The sequence below is a fragment of the Poecilia latipinna genome, unplaced genomic scaffold (assembly GCF_001443285.1).
Source record: "Poecilia latipinna isolate Pla-1442-1.1 unplaced genomic scaffold, P_latipinna-1.0 Scaffold485, whole genome shotgun sequence".
NCBI lineage: Eukaryota > Metazoa > Chordata > Actinopteri > Cyprinodontiformes > Poeciliidae > Poecilia > Poecilia latipinna.
Genome location: NW_015113101.1, coordinates 46,189 through 68,030, shown reverse-complemented (window position 1 = coordinate 68,030; position 21,842 = coordinate 46,189). Strand labels below are relative to the sequence as shown.

The window sequence follows — 21,842 nt, the reverse complement described above, 5'->3', positions numbered from 1 at the left end:
TCTGAAAATTAATGGCTGAGAGCCTGACTTTACCGTTACATGATTTCGCTCTGAAGCACCTTGACAGAAAACCGTCAGTCGTAGAGAAATTTTGAAAACATTTTACGGGAGCAGGCATGCGTATCAATGTCATGACCGATTTTCATACCAATAGCGCAATTTTTGCAGCCATGAGAGCGATTTCAAAATTATTTTGGGGTTAAAAATACACAGTTTCTCACTCTAACGAGCGGCAGTTGGTGTCAGTTACACTCTGCGTTTCGGCAGTTATTTTTCGCTTTTTATGTCGCCATCGTTACTCCGATCCCCAATAAAAATAATAGCTCACTTCCCGGGATTGAGCCGCACGTTTTGATACCACTTTTGTGGGTGGGCAGCGGTACGAGCCGCATTAACGGTATCGGAAAAAATAATAAATTATATTTATAATAATAATGAAGAGACATTCTATTGGGTCAGTCACTGCTCTTCCCCATGCATTGCTAAGGCAGGCCCCAATAAGAGTACCATCAGCGACAACTAAAAAAAAAAAGAAATCTTAACTTAGTATTGGAATGACGCTAACCAGAGCAACATAAAAACACACACATCAATGATAATAGTTGATTCAGCAAAGAACAATAACAGCTGATAAATAGAAAAGTAAACAACGAAAAAGACTAGAGGAATGTTACGGAAACCAATAAAACACGCTGAGGAGCAGCTTACCGCCCGGCCCTCTGTAAAATCCTCTCTGCAGTCTCATTCAAGGTGGAGAATTTGGTCAGCTTTCTCTCGGCAACATGTTTTGCCATTGTTAACTTTATCACCAAAGCAACACAAAACGTCGCAAAATAGTATGGCAAGAGCGAGATTCTAAGTGCCCCAAAAACATTAAATTCAGCGATACTGATTGGCCAAATGTTTATAATTTTTCCCTAGCCGCCACACAGGAGTGGCTAGTTAGCTTCAATTCTGGGGCGCTAGTCAACAGCGGCCCAGAAGTAAACTGACGGGAGTCTTTTGGGAAGTTTTCACCGTTGAATAAGAGTTAGTTAGAGGTAAGGTTATGTAAATAATGCAGATTACATTTAGGCACGCATTATTAAGGTAAATATGCAAATACATTATTTAAAAAAAAGTAATGTTATAAATCGTTTTTAGATTCCCTCCTCCCCCCTTCTTCTTCACATAAAGGAGGGCGGCGCCCCCTATGGACCAGCCGTCATTGGGATTTGTGTACACAATTAAAACAAGACCTAGCTCTTTAAATGAAGACATGCTGAGATGCAATAAGCACATATGCATGCTCGAACGGTACTCATTCTGTGGACAGTTTTGCCCTTTACATTCTAGATGCCCTTTTCAGACTGAAATACCAAGGTAGCATTTTCAAACAGAGCATCACAGACATTGATGGTTTAATGAGATACAGTGCAAGAATGCAACAAGAATAAAGATTATTAGTGCTATAGTTTTACTACCCACATGTAGGCATGGGGTGGTTTTTGTTAATGTGGAGCATGGATTTAAAAGCACTAAAGTCTAAGTTTGTCTTTAAAGGGATACATAAGAAGTGTGGACATGACCAAAATTTACTCAAGTTCCAATGAGACAGAGTAAAACTGTCAGTCAGAAATGATTGTGATCTTTTTATTTTATTATGAAAAAAAATCATAAATCCAGCTGTTTAAAAGTATTTCTGATATCCAAACACAGAGTCCTAGAGAAGCTGATCTGATCATTATTTGTAAACTGATGTTTTGAAGCAAACTTGAACATCCCACTGAGCAGTAGACATGATTTCAACTTGATACTACATGTGTCCCCATGTGCTACCCTGATTTAGACCTACTCTTTCTTTTGTCTAACTCTAAGCCATATTTATTTATTCCGCACAATCAACAAGAACTACAAAGTTTATAAATCAAACAAAAATGCCTGAAAGCATAAACTGAAACTCAGAAATTTTCATTTGATTCATTATGAATTCATTATGAATGACCTAATTTTTTCTTGACTGCGTTTGTGGCATTGCTGTAATACCAGCAAGCTGAGAAAAATAAAAATCTATATCTCACTTTATGTGAGTGCAAAAGATTCTATGAACATGGATAAATAAAAATATTTATATACAGTAGAAACCAGATATGTTGCATGCACTGAATACAAAGACACCGTTATTTAACTGTATAAAAGTTAAATCAGATCAAACTTTTGATTCATGTGAGCCAGAATCGTCAACATTCATAATTAGCAAAATAATGAGAGACGAACATGCCAAAAAATATATTTATTAATGTCTTCAAAATCAGAAGCTTACATACATTTCTTCTGTATTTGGTAGTGTTACCACTGAACTGTCAGAGTGGTCAAATGTTTTGGATTTTCTTCCACAAGGTTCTCAATAGTTTGCTGGAGTTCTGACTTTTTCCTTCTGCCAGAACTGGTGGAACTGAGTCAGGTTTGTGCGCCTCCTCACTCTCAAATGCCATTTCAGATCTGCCCACAAACTCTCAAACAAATTGAGATCAGGGCTTTGTGATAACCATGTCAAAGCATTGACTTTGTTGTTACCACTTTGGCTGTATGGTTGGGGCCATTGTCCATTTGGAAGACGTATTTGTGTTGAAGCTTTAACTTCCTGGCTGATGTCTGAATGTTGCTTCAATATTTCTGCATAATTTTCTTTACTTGCGGTGTCATGGTGACTGGCCTGTACTTGTAAACCATCCACACAAAGATTCACATGCTGAACACTGTAGCCACAGTCTGACAGAAGTGAGACTGCCACATACACCAGCGCCACCGGGCCCTCTGACCACCACCAGGTTAAATGTCTTGCCTAAGGACACAGCAACTGAGAGAGACGGAGTTGGAACCGGCAACCTACCTGTTACAGGATGAACTATCATCAGATGACAGTCATTGTCCCTTTGTACATTTACAAATTGCAATCTGCTGTTTAATTCTCACTGAGTAGCCTTTCATCACACAATTTTAACCAAAACATGTATGATTGGGTTGCCAGGTGAGAGCCTGGGGTCGGCTTGGGGTTGCTACAGAAACATGCAAAAAGTGAATTTTGCATATTACGTCCCCTTTAAAATACATTCACAGGAGTGGCTCCAATTACTCAAATGTGACATCAACATGGGCTTTTCCTCATTCAAAGATATGATTTACAGTCATAGGAAAAACAACACACAGACATCACTGGCAGCAAGGCTGAAAGTTATATCCTTTATCTTCTTGTGCTGCTGGTTCGATGGCTTGTTGCTCTTGTCATATTGTTTCGTTGCTTCTTTACTGAATTATTTTGTTCAATATTTCAAGTGAGACATAGCCTAAAAACACAGATTTGCTTTCATGTAAAAAAAATCATTTGAATAATTGCCTCCCACTAATCATAAATATTTGATCAGTAATTGATACATTATAGAAGACAATTTATGCAAATTCTTCCCCAATCTGTTTGAAGATACAAACTTCAAGACAGTCTTTTTAAAAAATATTTTTTATCTTGAGATTATGTGTCCATTTTCCCTTCACAAAGCCAACAGGCTGTGTTGTCTGTGTAAATCATATTTGCTCTATATTACTTTTAACAAAACTTTTAACATAATATTAAGGCTATGAGATAAGTTTTAGAAATTGTCAGTTTTCTGTAAGTTGGAGTTCTTTGAAGAACAAATCCATAAAATATCATTTGGAAATGGCATTACAATAAAACAATTATTACCCACCAAGTTTAAAGGTTCATCTGTTAAATTTGCACATCAAAACTTGACTTTCAGAGCAATCAAGTGTTGACAAATGTGGCAAATATTTCCCCCGTGCACGTAGATGAGATTTATCTGTTGCTGAACAGTTCAGGTAAAAGCAAAAGAGAAACTACTTGATATGTCAATGTAACTTTTGCCAAAGAAAATCAGACCCTCGGCGTACTATAAGACTGGACAGACATGTACAGCAACATAACAACAAAAAGCACATATAATCTGACAAAAGACATTTGCCTATTAAACATTTAGAGTAGCTCTGTTCTTCACCAGGAATAAAGACACAATCCAGTAATTTAATCTGCATCTATTTTTTCTTAAGATATCTAAATGAGGGCAAGTTATTAGTGTCTGTTTACTATTTCAGTAAAAGCTTTGTTAGACATTTTGCACACAGGTATTTATTGGACTGCCAATCTGTTATAAGTCTGTTTACTGTATTTTTAATCTCTCAGGGTTTCTTCTAGTATCTTTGTATGCTTTTGTGCCATTCTGCCTATTATTATTTTTATTGTTGTCTTATGAATCTCTTCAAGTATTTTCTGCCTTTTTGAACCCCAGCCAACCTTCAAGTCTTCCTTTACTTCCTTTGCTAAAACAACTTCCCAGCTCTGACAAAATCAAGCCAGACTTGGCTCCACTAACCCGAGATGTCATATATTTCACTGGATTCTACCAAAAGGCCCCCTGATTTTTAGATCATTTTTGCATCCTGGTCCTCTAATTTGAGTGGGTTCTGCTGTCCTGGACATGCAGGTACCACAAGCCGCCTCTGCGTCCGTTCCATTTTCATTCTGGCCACCAGCCATCTGTTCAATCCGTAGAGGTTTCTCCATTTCACCACTCCAACCTGCTTCCTGAAAGAGTCCCAAGGGGATCTTTGCTCAGCCAGACTGGTCTACAGCCAGAATGGCCTGTGAACTGTTTTTGCCTGTTGCCACACACTGGCTTCTGACTGGTGTAGCCTATTTTCTTCCCCCTTAGTCTTTAGTTGTTCAGTGGTTTGGACATCATTATAACTAAGCTATGTGACATTAGGTGGTGCAGGCACTAATATGACAAGTTGAGAAGACCTCTCCTGTATTGCATGAACTCATGAGAAATGAGTTGCATGCATTGCTCAGGGGTTATTTTGATTTCTTCTTTCAAACATTGTCTTCGAATACAATGCTTCTATGACTCCGACCTTCAATTCTTTCTATGATTATCATCTTTCCGCTACATTTTTAAATAGAGGTGATCGACCAGGTGATTGTCCAGACAGTTCTTGTAGTTTTATTGTCTTTCTCTGAAACCATCTGCGAGTGTGTGTATAATCAAGCTTACTTCTTAAAAAAAACAACAACAAAAAACACTACCAATTCATCTTCAAATTGTTGTCAAGAATCAGGATTGTGAAATTCTATCAGAACTACATTTTGGCCTTGTTTGACCGTAGGGAGGGAGTAATATTTAATTGACACACACCTTAAGCAGGATACAATATACTTTTTCTTTTTCTTCTTCTTCTTTCTTCTTCTGTGCATTACCTGTAGTTTAAATGGATAAACTCTCTCTGCCAATCCAGACGTGTAGTTTTCTGATAGCTCCTTAACTGTCTGATTATTCTTTTGAATCCATTAACAGAACTCCTATGAAATGTACCTTATCTTGTCTAGATTTTCTATTCACCACAGGTTTGAGCTTATTGAAGTATAAAAAAGTTTGCAAATATGTCTGTACTCATGTTATAGGCATGTTTTGCAAAAGCAGAATTGTTAAAACCCCTACTTGGTGGTGCAGTTGATACCTGCTTGTCTTGCACCAATGTGGTACTAGATTTCAGTCTGTAGGTTGCAGAAATTCAGAGCTCTTTGCTTGTGTCCATCGTCACATGGTTCTAGTGCGATGCATTAAAAATCTGTCAACTAGCATATAAAGGAGGCAAGAATACTGGCATATTTTAGTGGTCTTCTTGATTTTCCTTGCCTTTTAGTAGCTTTTCTGAACAATACTCTTTACCTGGGTCATTTCACTTTTGAGTTTAGATTTTATGGACTCACTGGTTTTGATTTCTTTGTTTGAGCTAACTGCATTAGTTGGGTTATAACCAATGCCCGGTGTACATTTTCATGTCAATAGGTCTGTGTACCATTTACATTTTGTTTTCAAATTTATTTCCACATACTCCATGTGAGCCTTTAATAAGCTTCTCATCTCGACACTTGAAGCTTGAATATGTTGTGCTCTAAAAGAGTCAATTATTATTTTGGTAGCCTATGTTCTCAGATGTCAGAGATCTGGTCTGCTCTTGGAACAATCTTAATTCTTTACCTGCATCTTATCAACCTCAGTGTGTATTTTTGTTCCCTCTTCCTCTTCTCTTTACTTTATGTCACTTCTTCTCTTATCGGTTACTCTGTCTGACTTGCAAGTTGACTGTTTCTGTTTTGTCTGCCTTTGTTTCAGTGTGTATTCATGCTTATATTTATCTTGTCTGAATCTTGCAGCTGTTAGGTCAGAAACACTTAGCTCTATGTAGGTTGGAACATTTTTTTTCACCTCATATTCAGTTTCCTAATGCACCAACAATTTGTAAAACAGGAAGACCTGTTTTATCTCTGATTTCACTCTAATCATCAGGCACAAGGTAAATAATGCCCTGAAAGTGAATCACATCAGTAAACCATGCTGACGATGGTTTACTGATCGTCAGCATCAGTAAATTCCACGCTTGGAATTCACTATAAGAATTCTCAATTCTTATAGCAGGCAAAGATTCATAACTCAATTTCTTCTGTACATTAAAATGTTGAACTAAATTTAAAACTAAACTGTTAGTGAATTATTAACATTTTATTTCTAGAAGATATAACATTAGAGCATAAGAAGAATCATATCAGCAGTTTGCCATGATACTCTTTAATGTCTGCTGACTACTGAAAAAAATATGAACAGAAATGCTTATGTCTTTATAAATTTTTTATGGATGGCTGTTTTATGAAAATAAACCACATAATTTGCCACATAACATAAATGTTGTTCAGCAATAAAGCTGTTCAGATTGTAACACTGGACATATTTACCATGGTTAAAATTATCTGAGAAATGCTTGAATAAATTAGAAATGTCTTTTACAAATTTCTTTGTTTTGAAAAACGAAAGCTGATGGACAAACTGAGTTTTTTTTTATATCTAATGAAGCTTTTTAGTATTCAGGTTATAACTGCTTCCGGGTTATTTGGGATACGGCAAAACTGATAACGATGATATATATGTTTTACTTGAACATACTTCTCTCTTGGGGTCTGATAAGTGCAGCTGCAGCTGATTGTTTAATAAACCAAGACTCAGCAAGCATGTGACGTGCGTGATGCAAAACACAGAAGGCACCTAACTAGAACTATATGTTGCCATATGTTTATGAAATGTCTTAGTTTAGCATCCCAGGTGACCACCACTGATGTTTAAGTTCATAACTGAGGCTCACTGTAACGCTGCTGTTCCAGTTTGAGAAATGTAAAGGACATTTTGGTATTAATCAGTCAAAGCTTAAACAATGCATTGTATCTTCTAAATATTTATAACAGATAAAAACATTTGTAGAGAAGAGATGACTAATCTCTGATAGGAAAATGAAAAAGACAAATCCCAACTTGATTTTCATGTTTGCATAGTGTGCACACAAGAGACTGATTTCACTCATGCAAACATTGCCTGTAAAGTATGTTTAAAATCTCACATTAGTACAACAAGTACAACAATTTACTTTTTAAATCTTATATTGAATACCAAGGAAAACTGTACTTATGATGTTCTTTGAATACTAAAGGTTAAGTGCCAAATGACAAACAACCTAAGATTAAGATAAAGGCTCACCTTTTTGAAGGAAAACAACTCTGGACATACAGCCAGAGGGCCAATGGAATGATTCTCTATGTCGAAAGCTGATAAAACTTTAAAAAAGGAAAGGTAGTTCTTCACAGTATAATATCTTAAAAAGTTTTTTCTTTCTTAAAAGAGAGGTGTTAAAGAAAATTTTACCAACTACAAATATGTTCCTGCCATTGTCAGATGCTGATTACAACCCTTCAGATAAGTGGTGTGAAGTACTGCAGGTCCTGATGTGAAGCTGTAGACTATTGTTAATGACGGTGCCTACACAATCATACAGAGGTTCATGAAATAATACTATGCGGAATTGTGCTGCATCAAGCACACATTTTCCAGCAGCAAAACTCTTTACAATTGTAGACCACATTTAGATTCATGACATAGCCCCATTCAAGTGAAATGAATAATGCTAATCAGATTCTTTAGTGGAGATTTGGGGTGTTTGCAATCAAGTAAATGTTATATATTTCAGTGATGTGTTGTTTGTCTTACATGGGAAGCCTATAGAGCAGAACTCAGTGAGCAAACTCAAAAAATGAACTCTTCAGTGCCGTTATTGTACAGTTTAATGTAAAGTTTGTGGCTGCAGAAAAAAATATAGATATCCTCTAAAGACACTGGAAAAAGAAACGAAAAAAGGAAAAAAAAGACTGAGAATATGCAAAATAATCTGGATTTTTGCTTAATTGTTAACATTATCCAGACTGTTCCTGTTTGTTTTTATTCAGGATTACTCCACATGTACATTTTGTGTTTTCATTGTAGCTCAGTAAACTTCAAAACAATCAGTTTGTACAAATGAAAATGTGGCCTTAAAAATGAAAAGTAATGAAAAATTAAAAGTATTAGTATTACATTGATTAAAAAAAATACATAGTACACACAACAAAAATAACTGATTCAAGAAATCTTTATACATACAGAATTTACTAACATTTAACACAGGCACATTGATACACATTGATAAAATATTATACTAGAATAACTTTGTTAAGCAAAATTAAGCCATATGTGTTAAAGATGACTGACATTTAAAGGGCTTACAGGGATCTGGGATGAAGCCATAAAGACTCTCACAGAGGGGATATATACTGAGGAGAAATATTTTTTTATTCCAGACAACTAATTAGAGAATTATTATTATCATGTTTTTGACTAAAGAGAGAAAAAAACACCCACACTGTTCTCAGCAACAATTTGGAAAGCCAGGTTCTGTGATGTTAGGTCTATTGGTTTTATCAATATGCTTACACTTTATGTGTGAATGAACTAAAGGCTGAAGTAGTTGACAGCTCTAACTTTAATCTCTGCCACCAATTAAACATATTTGGGACTTTTTAAAGTGATAATTATTTCAGAAACCTCAAATGCACTAAAATCTTTCTTCCCTATCTGTTTTGATTGTGTCCAAATGCCTGAAACTGAATTGACAGAACAAAAAAACAAAAAAAAAACAATGTTAATGCTGGACCTTACTAAGGATGCACTATGCAGATGCTTTGTCCGAACTAATAAAGATTCACTCATCTACGTACCCCATCCTAACACAGTAGTGAACTTTGAATTCCCCACCCTTTATGTAAAAATAAACACAACATTCAGAAACTCATCAAAAGCTAAGATGTAGACAACACTTTAGTGCTTCAAGTTTAAACCAATGTAAGATAATCTTAAAAAATCTTACACCACAGCATAAGAAGCACAGTACCAGCAGCTTCATTGTTAAGGTTGTATTTGCTAATCTGAATTTTAAAGTTTGTTGGGGGTTTTTCCCAAGCACTCTCACTAAACCTCTATTTCGTCAGCCTTTTGTTTACAGCTATAAGATAAATGTCCCTTGTCACTTTGTTGCACAGAGATAGGAGAAAATAAGGTTAGTGTGTCTCAGAGAAATATTGACACAACCCAACCCCTTAATGTCACTCTGTGCAAATAACATTTTTAACTATCAAGGATCTGGAGCTGAGTCACTTAAAACTTTTATAGAACACTACCAACATTATTTAATTCTACCAAATACTGCAATAATTACAAATACTGCATTTCGGATATTTTGATGTGTGCTAAAACTAAATAAAAAAATAAAAAAAACTCATTTTACTCACTATGGCCCTGCTATTACTGTTTCTGTTGTGTTTTTAAATCTTCCTCCAACACACTAACAGGTTGTAACTGTCTCTGATAAGTTGTATCAACGTTGTTGACACGGGTACAAACTAATTATGAAAATCTAAATAATACATTTTTCCCCTGCTGATGAATACTGAAGTACATTACATCATTAATCAAGTATTTTGTCAATAATGGCAGCCTTGATAATCTTCCCTGTCTTCAGTAGACGCCTCAGTACAAACTGAATCTGTAAGATGGTGGCCATAGGAGGGTACGATCGATCTGTTGATTGCGTTAACAGCGACAAACACTCTCCTCATTTGATTTTCTCTGGGCTCCATGCCATCCGTTGCTTGAAAAACATGTTCTGTATCTATCTGCGTATGTGCTTCTGTTATTGCTCAGCGGTAGTAGAGTTGGCATAAGCCTTCCCCCCCTTTCACACATAGATGAACGCATGCATGCACACACACACACACGCACACACACACTTTCTGTCCCTCAGTTTACCCCCTGCCTCTCACATAACAAGATGAACATTTTCACTTTCTCTCCTTACTAAGGATCCCTTCCATTCCACTTCCCCCTAATCCCTCCATGCAAGTGACTCACATTACACCATTCTTCAGTTTAATGCACTTTAATAGCATTAATATCCGCGTTTGCCTCTTCAGCTGCAATAAACACCTCTTTCCAGTTTAAGAAAGCTGCTTAAGAGCAACTGACATATCTTGTGTACCAAAACAGAAACGCACCTCGGGTGAAAAGCAGAATAACTCATTGTAAAAAGAGTAATCTGCTCTTTCTGTACAATGGCACCCACCCACCACAGCATGGCACATAGTGTACAGTAAACAGACACTGAGGGAGATTGGACAAGGAGCAGTCAGCTCCCTGTTGTCCTTCCTACTCACTCTCGATGTGTGGAGGAGGCCTGCAGAAACAGGAAGAACACAAGTCCTTGCCACCTTCTGTGCCACCCGTGTTGCTGCGGCAGTGACAGCCAAGGTCAGCTCAGGAATGACAGAGGGTTTTTGCATGGAGATAAGGCTCTCACAAACATCCAAGCCACAGTGCCACTTTTTGAAGGAAAGAGAATCCTGCACCTGAATTATTCATAGGGGTCTCCCCCACCCTAAATAACAGCCGGCAAGCATTGTTTGACATCCCGAATGAATAATTAAGGACTGACCTTTTGTTCGCATTAGAGGTGATGGGCTGAACCGCTAGACTTTGTGGAAGAGGCTAGTGGATGATGTGCTGTGTACAAGAAATATGAATTCTTTGCAATAAAATCAGCCCGTCTCTTGTGCACAAACAATGACGCTAAAAAAAGAAAGACGCCATATCCCTGTGGAATGCAATAAGACACGATGAAATCTCTGCTGATTGCACCGAAAGAACTGCCTGAAGTGTCTCTTTTTCACTACTTGCATGTTCTTCTGAGAGTTTTACTGTACTTTGTTCATGACACATCAGAGGTATTGTGATTACACCATTAAAACATTGCATGTACCAGAAAGGATGTTAAGGGGAAAAAAAATACAGTCCCAGGTATCGATTGTCAAAACTCTACTCAGCCAAACAGGTTCCTATAAAAATACGCTGTATTCATTGCATGCATTTTCTAGTCATGGTAGTAGCAAGTCTAGGAGAGAAACCAGCAACTTTCTGTTACTTTTTCTAGGTAACTTCAAAGCGAACAAAAAGTGATACGGCACAGTCTGTCCAGCAAGTTCTCAGTCGGTACCAGTGTCTCCTCCCAGTAGGACATGCCCTGAGAACCTCCAGAGATTGGCAGCAGAGGTCAGACGCCTGAACCACCTAATTCCTTTTGATGCAGAGGAGCAGTGGCCCTACTCTCAACTTCTCCTGGAAGAGAGAGTTCCTCAACTTATCTCAACAGCTTATCTCAGCCACCCGACGGAGGGAGCTCATTTGAGGAGCTTATATTCAGCGTCTCTTTATTCTGGTCACAGTCGATATTTCATGGCAATATGTGAGGCTTGGAAAGTGGATCAACTAATAAATCAAGAAATTCACTTTTGGCTAAGCTCTTTCTTAACCATGATAATGGCAGAGGAAATCACCATCCATCTGTACATTTCCTCTCTGTTCCATTCATCAACAAATTAAAGATACTAGAATTTCTCCACTTGAGTCATGAAACCAGAGCACAACTTGAGATCCTGTCCATGAACACCTCAAACATTCTCGGTGAGAAGAAGCAGCCTTGATGAAGTTCAGTGAAATGTGGGGAGAAGCTTGACATTGTGATCACAAGTCTTTGTTTGGATATTCAAGACCTTACCTTAAAATCCACCTATGTATGACGTACTCCAGAAGCACATCCTTGGAAATACTTTGAGGGTTACAGTCATAACATTTTTCCAGAGCTACATAACATTTGTAGAAAAGACAAGCAAACTCCCATGAACAATTCTGTTAAGATGTGGTTCACTGTTCCTGAGTCAGGAAAAATGCCACACTGCTCCTCATGAATACAAGTTTGGTCCTTTGACCTGAGCCTACTTTGCAACATCCTGGAGAAACCTTTCCCAGGGAGAGTTGTTTTAATAATGTCACTTATTGCATTTAAACTTTATAGCATTTGGTGAAGACTTTACAAAAATCTTCTCCAAAATGCCAACCAATAAAACAAACAAATAAAACAGTCATTCCTCATAAGTTCAACTTAAGAACAACTTGTCACAACTCTGAAAACTGAATGCTTTTTGCCCCTGACCCATAAACATTGTTCAAACTAGTTTAAATTTAACATCAACTAATAAGATGTTTAGATGCTAGTCTGCTCTGATTACCCTCTCTTATTAATATCCATTGTTATCAAATATTTTGAACTGCAAAGACCCGCTATTACTTTAAATCTGCACAACATTCTGCTTCCACACAGATGGCATATGGGCAAGCTTAACACTTTCCATTTCGGTTTTATTACAGCTTCACTGGCCCACAGTAAAAATATTGGCTTAATTCCAAATGGTGCTACTTTTGTTTATAGTGTAAGCAACTCTTCCCAGCTTTTCCAGATAACAGACGGATAAACACATCTTTGTAAAGAACAGCCTCTGTGGTCTCACCAGGTCTTAACATGCTTTTATCTCTCTGTTTATCTCATCTCTTTTTCAACCATTAGCAGCTATTGCACTGCTGGTAAAAACTTGCCACCATGTTATGAGATAAATGTCTACATCAGTCTGCTTCAAAGTGCTCAACTAAAATGTGGCCTTTAAGTTAAGAAAAATTGTCAATAATTTAAGTGGTTTTAATTTAAACTAGCTGTTACTATGTGTCCAGCGTCCTGTGGGACATGCTCTGAAATAGTAACACCTTTCTAGTATCTGAGACAAATTTAGAGACTTTTCTGATGTTAATGGGACTTTTCATTTTTACTTTTTCAATTGAACAGCATCTCCCTCATATCAACGATATCTTGCTGTTTATGCACAACGGTCCTTCACAGCTGCGCTCACAGCAATTTGCATCCAGATTGTAAATTCATCATCTACCTGTTTCAAGAATTTGCATTGACTGCTGCGTCTATGTAGTTGCCACACGCCAATATTGACGTCAGCAGAGCATACAGTCAGATCACCAGGATAAAAAGGAAGCTTACAAACTGAATGAACTTGTAGAATATCATTTCCATCCAATTTGTACTACGGGCCTATCCAAACAAACAAAACTAGTCTGTGGTGTGATCTACAAATGCAGAAACTAGTCAAAAAAATGCCTACAAGCAGACTGTTTTCTGAATTGAATGACTGTTTTTTTTTTTTTTTTTTTTTTTTTTTTTTTTTAAAATACATGGGATGTGTAACCACGGCCGAAAGCTGTCTGGTGAGGTTTGCCTTGAGCACCAACTGCCTAATCACCTTTTTCTCCTTTAGCTTTGTGACACATCAGGTGATTGTTCACTTCAGACGGCTCCCTTAATTGCTTTGCCATAAGATCTCGCTCTCCTTCTGTCTCTGTGTGAGAGTGCGTGTGTGTTAGGAGGTTTGAGAATAAGAAAAACAATGAACTAGAACAACTAGGGTAGACACTAGTTATTGTGTCACATTGCAGATGACAGCTTTTCCTGTTGTCTGTTTGTGGTGCATTTGAATTGTTAATTTTGATTATATTCACCTTATTCTGATGCTTTGTTTGAATCATGTGCCCATTGTCCAGACTGGCGTTGTAGATTGAAACAAATGTAGATTGAAACATCTACAAATATTATGCGTTTCACAGTTTGAATATGATAATGTAATCCTAGAAAATTAATTGTTCAAAGACTGACAATGGACTCTAATAATGAGTACCTGCATATTTATCTGCCTCATCAATTCCAAAACATAGACCTGGACAGGTCCACTGAATCTCCTCTTGTTGGTCACTTTTGGTGATCCAAAGCTCAGATAAAGGAGCAGGGTTGGGAACTGTCAAATTTACAGAGTTTATTTGCCATATTGAATGTGACTAGGGTTTCTTTTATTGTGTGATATACTCTCTTCTACATCATCATTCACAGTTATTTACACATGGAAAATTATGCAAACTAGATGGCAACGTTATTAAAGAATTCTCATGACTTTTAAGAAAATACTGCTTTATACAGATCCCCGGTGCATCCCATAGCAAACACAGAGAGATTGACAGACAACCACTAATGCACACAATCAGTCAGTTAATGTGTCTGTGGTTAGAGAAACTCCAGCACCCAGAAAGGCCATTCAGTGACAGAACACAATGACTCTACAAAGAAAGGCCTCTCCTGAGATCATGTTTCTGTGTGGTGCTCACAATCAAAGCTTATTCAAAAGAGTATTAAACTTAACAATTAAAGAAAACATGGTGAAGCTCCTTGGTTAACACCAAGAAGCAGCTGTTAAACACAATTAGCTTCCCTCTTGTAGTCCCATGACTCTGACTGGTTTCATACCGAAATTGATTTAGTCTAGTCTTCAGGCTAAATGTCTGAGCAATGGGTTGTTCTAACTGGATTATGCTATCCATAATGAACGGTGGTGCAAACAATAACAGTGTTTGACTAGATGTAAGGTATTCTGTAATTTTTCAAACCAAAACTATGTTTAGTCCTACCACCATGTAATCAACACTGCTGTAGTTTTCATTCTAACAAGTTAGAGTCCCATGGCCAATTTCCCTTTATTTGGTTGAAGGTGGGCAATGTTGCTATTTTCAGTCAGCAACCTATTGACTTTCAAACTGTGCGGCAGGAAATATTTACTCTTTTATGCAGTTCTTAGTCACTATGTAATGATTCATAGACAATGCCTGTCCTGAACAAAACTTGAAATTGCTAAGAAATAAACTTTAAAGGTTCCTGTACTTCTCAGTACTCCTGCTGTTACAACCTAAAATTCAACTTAGTATCAAATCAACACTTTGCTATGTTGAACTGCTTGTCTGATGTGTTTTCAGAACAGTCTAGTATCAAATAAACATGTGATGTCTTCAGAGTATTAGGTAGAAAAGGCAATTAAAGTTTTCAAATTACCTGGAGACCAATGAAAGCAATGGCTTTGTCTTAGTTTCCAGGGTAACTACAAGAATAATAATAAAAAAAAATACCCAGATGATGCAAACACTAAACCCGAGCAACAATTTTCATGTTATTTTCCTTTTATTTGTTTTATGAGGTTGAATAACAAAACAAATAAGGTTTTTTGCTTTCCAGACAATATTTTTCCCTGACAAAATGTTAAATATGTACTGATCTTTCATCTATATCACTCTTCATTATGGATTTGATGTCATGTAAAAAATAAGGTTCTGATCATGTACTGTACATTTTGACATTTTAGCTTCAATATAACAGTGTGACTTGACACCATGTTGTCTTTAAGTTCTTTGCAAAGGTTTTCCACATGTTGCCACATTCTAACAAAAATATTTCATGTCACACATGACAAATGCAAAGTAGTGCACAAATGTCAAGTGGAATGAAAAAATATGTATTTTCTACACATAAAAACAGTGAAAGGCCTGGTGTGGGTTTGTCCTTGCCACTCTTTCATTAAGGGCTGTGGTGTGCCCTTCATGACTTCTCCAAAGTCATGAAGGGCATTTTTTTATTCTATAAAACAAAATCACAACTGCATTTTTACTGAGGTTAAATTGCATGTAAGTGAACTCTATTTGTGACTTCACAAAGTGATTAATTGAACTTGATTGTTTTTAAGTATATCACACTGGGTTGACTACACATACATACCACACTTTCCATATGTACATATTTGTAAAAAAAAAAAAAACCAAATATATCTTTCTATTTTACAATTATACACTGATTTGCAATGGTCTATCACCTAATGGTGTGGCACTGTAAAGCAGCAAAATCAAAAAATGAATTGACAGCATGAATACTCCTGCAAGACACTGAGCCTTTGAAAAACAGCACTTTTACAATACAATGGATGTAATAGTTAATCAAAAGTTGTATTACCATGTCTTAGGTAAATTAAACAAGCACACACCAGTTGTCTATACCTGTTTATTTCTGATCAGGGTTGCACAGGAACGGGTCCATATCTCCTGTGGTCACTGGGCAAGAGGCAGGTTTACTCTGGACAGGTTGCCAGTGCATCACAGGACAGCACAAAAACATGCTGTACAAATAACCATGCACACGTGCAATGCTAATTTTGGTAATATAAAGATGCCAATTGAGTTAATGTGCATGTTTTTGGTTTGTGAGAGGAAGCCAGAATATCTGGAGACAAAATAGCTGGGAAAACATCTAAAATCCACAGCAAAAGGTTTTAAACTCAGGACCTTCATATTACAAGGCAAGTCATAAACCCTGCAGAAATTTTGCCAAAATTTGCTCAAGGCCATTTTGAAAGATTAAAAGAAAGTTTGACTCCTTTGAGGCAAAATGCACCAGCTGAGGAAAGAATTTTGAACACCATGGTGAATATTAAAACCTGACACACATCTAATTTCAGCTGAGATCCTATTTAGAAGACTCCAGATCAGCACCTGCTGAACTGGAGTCTTCTTTATGAGTTATGGCTCAACATCAAAGCATATTAACTATAAAACAGTAACACATGTTGCTACGTTGTATAGCTAATGTGTTTTGATGTCAAGCAATAAATTCTCAATAAAGATGCCACAGGGTGAACAACATGTGCAGACAGTCTATTGATCCGGTCTCCTTTCAGGGCATCCCACACACACACACACACACACACGCACACACACACACACACACGCACACACACACACACACGCAAAATTTCACTTAAGAACAGAGCAACAAAGAATCTTTCCGATTTCTTAAAATTTACTTTTTCTTATAATCAATGTAACACCAACACTCAATTGGATCTAACATTTTCATTGAAGTAGGAGCTGTGGCTCTTTCTCACTGTGAGAAAGGAAACCAAAGCTGCAGTACACTCACAGTGACACGCTCATGGGGAGAGCCACTCAGAGGCAAGCACTGATTCCTAGTTGAAAGTGTTTAGGGGGAGAGACTAGGCAACATAGACAGACCATATTTATAGCCAGGGAAAGAAATAATTCATTGTGATCAAAGTGCAGATCATGCTCCATTCCATCACAGAGCAGATGTGGCAGAATGAAAAGAGCTTTCTTTCTTCTCCACCTGCTCTCTAGTGGCTTCCCAAATGGTAACAGTGAGGCAACTTTATCTGTGTGAAGCCTCTGTGTGTTCTCCGCTTGCTCTCAGGTGGCTTCACTTTAGACGCCTCAAAGTGGTAACAAGAAGCAATAAAAAAAGCGTGAGAAAAAGCCTCCCACACGCAACATGTCTTTAACATCAGTGTGATGACTGAATATCAGAGTATGACCCTGCAGCAGGACGATGGCGAAACCAAAATGCTTGGATTTGAAGCAGATAGCCCAGAACAAAAAAGAAGTATGTGCAAAGAGGTTGGTAAGGTCGAAGCTTCCAGAATACATAAAAGGAGGCTTAATGTTAAATGTGTACTTTCCACAGGTGCAACTGTAGCAGGTAACACCAAAGGCAACAAAGTGACCAAGCAAATCCTAGGACATCCGTTTTCTCCTCCTCACTTATTTGACTTTGTTCCCTCCCTTCTCACACAAAATTACCCACACAATTTTATTCCTTTGCTTTGCTTTTCCTCCAGTGTTTCCTCTCCCTCTCTCTCTGCAAACACGCACCAGCAGACACACGCAGAACTGCGTCTTCCAGTTTCATTTCTCTCTTTCCCTTTCCCTCCCACATGCAAACATTCACACATGCCTGTTTCTTTCTCTTTTTTATTGCCTGTGTTTGACGGTTTTTACTTTCCTGTCGCTTCCTTCAGCATCCACACACTGCAGAAGTTGCCCTTCATCTTCTCTTTCATTTCTTCCTCCTCCCACACTTCTCCTATCACTACTTTCATGCAGTGGAACCCGTACAGAGGCGCCTGTATCATTCGCTCTCGTATTCTCTTCCTGCCCAATCACTCCCTAAACGTGCTCGCACTCTCTTCCTTCTCTCCAGTTTCCTCCTCTCTTCTCTCATCCTCTCTCCCTCCCACATCCACGTGCGCACACAAGCAAACGACACCGGCCGTCCAGCTTCCCGGACTCCCAGCTGGGCTTGGACAGCCCTCTTCCTCTGGCCTTTCTGGGCCATCTGGAGTGCAATGTCCCCGCTCTGCTGGTCTCCTGCCAGCAGCCGAGCCTCCCGGGGATGAACGCACCATCTTCAAGCGCAATTTGTACGCGTCAAAGCTCTGCTGTGTGTCCGGTGACCCATCTGAGAGAAGTCATTGAGTCCTGAATTTCCCTCCTCAAAGGAGCCTCATTCTGCTTTGATGACACCTGCACTCTGTGTCCAACTGCGAGGACAATGGCACAGTAATTGATTAAAGCTGCTGGGCAGCCTTATTAGCAGTTATGTTTATGGTCATGTTGATAAGTTGTCCTTGCATAAAGAGGGAATGTCACAATCTGGCTCAAAAGTCAACCATTGGGAAAAATACGCCATTCACCTGCATAGAACTGAACGTTTGGTAGGTTTAACGGAGAATGCAACATTCTCAGTTGAATTTTTTTGGTCAGAGTAGAAAAGGTGTGTGGAAACAAGGCAGCCTACAGACATGGCTGAGTTACGTCAGTTAAATCAAGAAGACCGAACCAGAACTCCAGCAAGCTAAAGCAAATTCAAAATATTTCCCCATCACATTGTTTAAAACGCACCGTTTCTGCTATTAGTTTTCTCCGTCTGTGGAGCAACGAGTAGCACAGTGCTGCTCTCCAGCACCTGTTGCTGGGTAAAATAATGCTACTTCTACTCTTTTCCTACATTACTCAAACAACAACAACAAAAAAACAATTTAGTTCCATTTTCACAAGATAACAAAGGATGTCAGTAAATGCTTTGTGTAACTTTCCTTAAGCTTGTTTTATAAATAATTAAGAAATCTTTATTTACCATTTCATTGAAGATCCTCTTTGGTAACAGAGGAACATTTCACTGCACTCATGTACATTCAGTTATTACTCTATGAACGATACAGCTGTCATTTGCTCTGCTATCTAAACTGTTCAGCACTGTTTATTCTTTTGATTCAAACTTCTAAGTCCTATTCAAAAACTTCTCATTCAGTTATTTAATGTGTGTTTTTCTTATTAATCTATTTTACTTTTAGGTGACCTAACCTGAAAGACTACCGGTGAACATTTTTCCTTTCAGCCTAAACCTGCAGCTCAATGCGATATCAAAGAAAGAGTGTGATGACAAAGAAATCGGCAATAAAGATTCACCAGTCTCTCTTGATACTGATGTCTTTTAGGTCTGAACTGCTAATTACATTTGTCCTGTTGATATGAATAAAAACAAAACAGATTATGCATGACATTCTGTATATCTTTATGTTATTTTGAGAAATTATTGATGCTGCTATGAAATAAAAAGCCAATTAAATCACAATTCAAATGGAGCCAAAAAACAAACAAACAAACAAAAAAAACCATGAACATTAGATTCACTGACAGCAATGTATGCACTTTAAGTTGCATCTATTTGGGCGATGTTAGAGGTTGAAGTATGTGATAAATAGGGAAAAAAACTGTTTTAATTCTCAGCTTTTGACCTACCAACCTCCTACCCCTGACGGATTGATGCAGCTCTAATTAGTGACTGTGGAACAAATTGATCAACTTCATCTCAATGAGATTTTTTTCCTAATCTACTAGCGGTTTGCAAGTTGGACACAATACGGCACAAAATGTTGTGCCAGGTGGATGTGAGTAACATGAAGTTTTTAGGTCACAGAGACCAACGATGCACCGGGTTTCCTCCTTTACCAATCCAAATAAAAAACACTCAACTGTTTATAATGTTCTTTGTGTAGCAATGATGGATGGAACTAATAAAACATTTAAAGTTTCCCCAACTTATTAACTCTAAGCTTACTGTACCAATCAACTAGACTCATTGATATTTAAGAAAGGAGATTTTTTTTTTTTAAAAAAAAAAAGGTTAAATTCTAAATTATGAAAAGTAAAAAAAAATAAAAAATTAAATAAAGGCAAAACAAATTGCATTTCTGTGGGTCAAAAGGCTATGAAGTATTCAGGAGATAAACTTTGTCAATCTATTGGTTAAAACTTGAATGAAGGCAAAGCACACTCGGAATCACATAGTTTTAGCCTACATTCGCTCTAACACAGCGTATTAGCTGTTAAAACTGTTAATCTCCGTTTCTTACACTCCAAAGCACATTACTGGACTCACCTAATCAAAGCTCCAACATCTACCATGACGCTGGGGAACAAAGTGAGACTGTCTCTCCTCTTCTTCACTAGTTGATCAGCCGAGCCCACCCGTTTCAGCACCACGGAAAGCGCGTCCTTTCCTCGTTGGGTCCCTGCGGGGCGGGAGATGGTGCAAGTTTACCTACACAGCCCGGTGCTGCTGCAAACAAACGCGTCGACGCACGTCTTCTCCAAGTTTGATGCCTCCCCGTGAATTCTCTGACATGCCTCGCCCGATGCTCCTCGGTGGCTTTCAGGATGAGCGCGGCCAATCACAATCCCTGGCTCGCTCGCTCTTTTTACTCTCACATCTCTGCGCATCCCAAGCCGCGGAGAGTCTCCGAGGACCGGCGCCTGCTGTCTCGCCTCCGGGCGGGGACGCTTGCAGAAACAAGTGACTTTACAGGAGCGGCTTCTCCCGCTACTGATGGCAGCCCATCTTCACTTTGCGGGGCTCCTCTTTGTCTTCACGACGATGGAGACACTGATAGAAAAAAAAAAAGAAGAAAAAAAAAAAAAGAAAAAGATGGGAGTTGCGAATTTCCTCTCGCACATCGACTGGCTGTAGAGGAGCGGAGCAGCGGGAGCAGGAGGAGTGTCTTCTAATAAAGACTCTTCTAATACGGACAGTCAGCGCTCCGTGTTTTATTAATGTTCCGACAGGCATTTTGTCCAAATGACAGAAACAATGGCGCTCTACGAGATTTAAATGTTATGTGCACTGCAATAACTTAACTGCCTTGTATGTTTTTTTTTTCTTCCATGTTTTACAGACATTCAAAAAGTCCGGAACTGGTTTATTATGAGATTGGTTTAATGTGAAGTTTTATGTTTAAACACTTAAAGAGAGGATCAAATAGTTCATATAATTTAACTCTTCACAGAAAACCAAATTTTTAACATATTAAATCTTAAAGATGAGTAGATTTCTTGTACAATACCCACTTTTGGAAATCTTTCCTAAAAAAATTATGGAGTTGCAACTGAAAAATCTCAGTCACAAAATGCACATGAATTTATATTTATTTGGCATTTCTTTTGCAGAAATTCATTACAGGGAAGACTCGATGCATAATTATGGAAAATTAATTCTTCAGTTCTTTTGTGTAAGTGGAAAAGGCAACTATTTGGTTCTTATTTTCTTTAGAGATCTTATCATGATTTTTAAACAAAATGTTTTCTTCTCATAGAAGATAAGAAAATTGGCGTCAGAGTTTATGTAGTTCACTCATTTTCCCTTCTGTACAACACCACCGATTACCCCAATTACCCCAGACCCGTTACGCCCAGGGCCGTGCAGAGACCACTAAAGGGGCAGGTGCT

General features: G+C 38.0%; 1 protein-coding gene across 2 annotated transcripts in view; it reads right to left on the bottom strand.

Annotated features, from left to right (window-relative positions):
* LOC106951987 (carbohydrate sulfotransferase 8-like) overlaps positions 1-21,254 on the bottom strand; it is a 177,783-nt gene extending 156,529 nt beyond the window's left edge. The window contains exon 1 of one of the 2 annotated variants that reach the window (XM_015039803.1): positions 20,500-21,254. In XM_015039803.1, the coding sequence (XP_014895289.1) occupies positions 20,500-20,525 (26 nt within the window). In that variant the 5' untranslated portion in view covers positions 20,526-21,254. Of the gene's footprint in view, positions 1-708; positions 1,091-20,499 lie in introns of those variants that run through there. The other variant, XM_015039802.1, reaches the window with a different exon arrangement.
* Between the last annotated feature and the right edge of the window lie 588 nt (positions 21,255-21,842).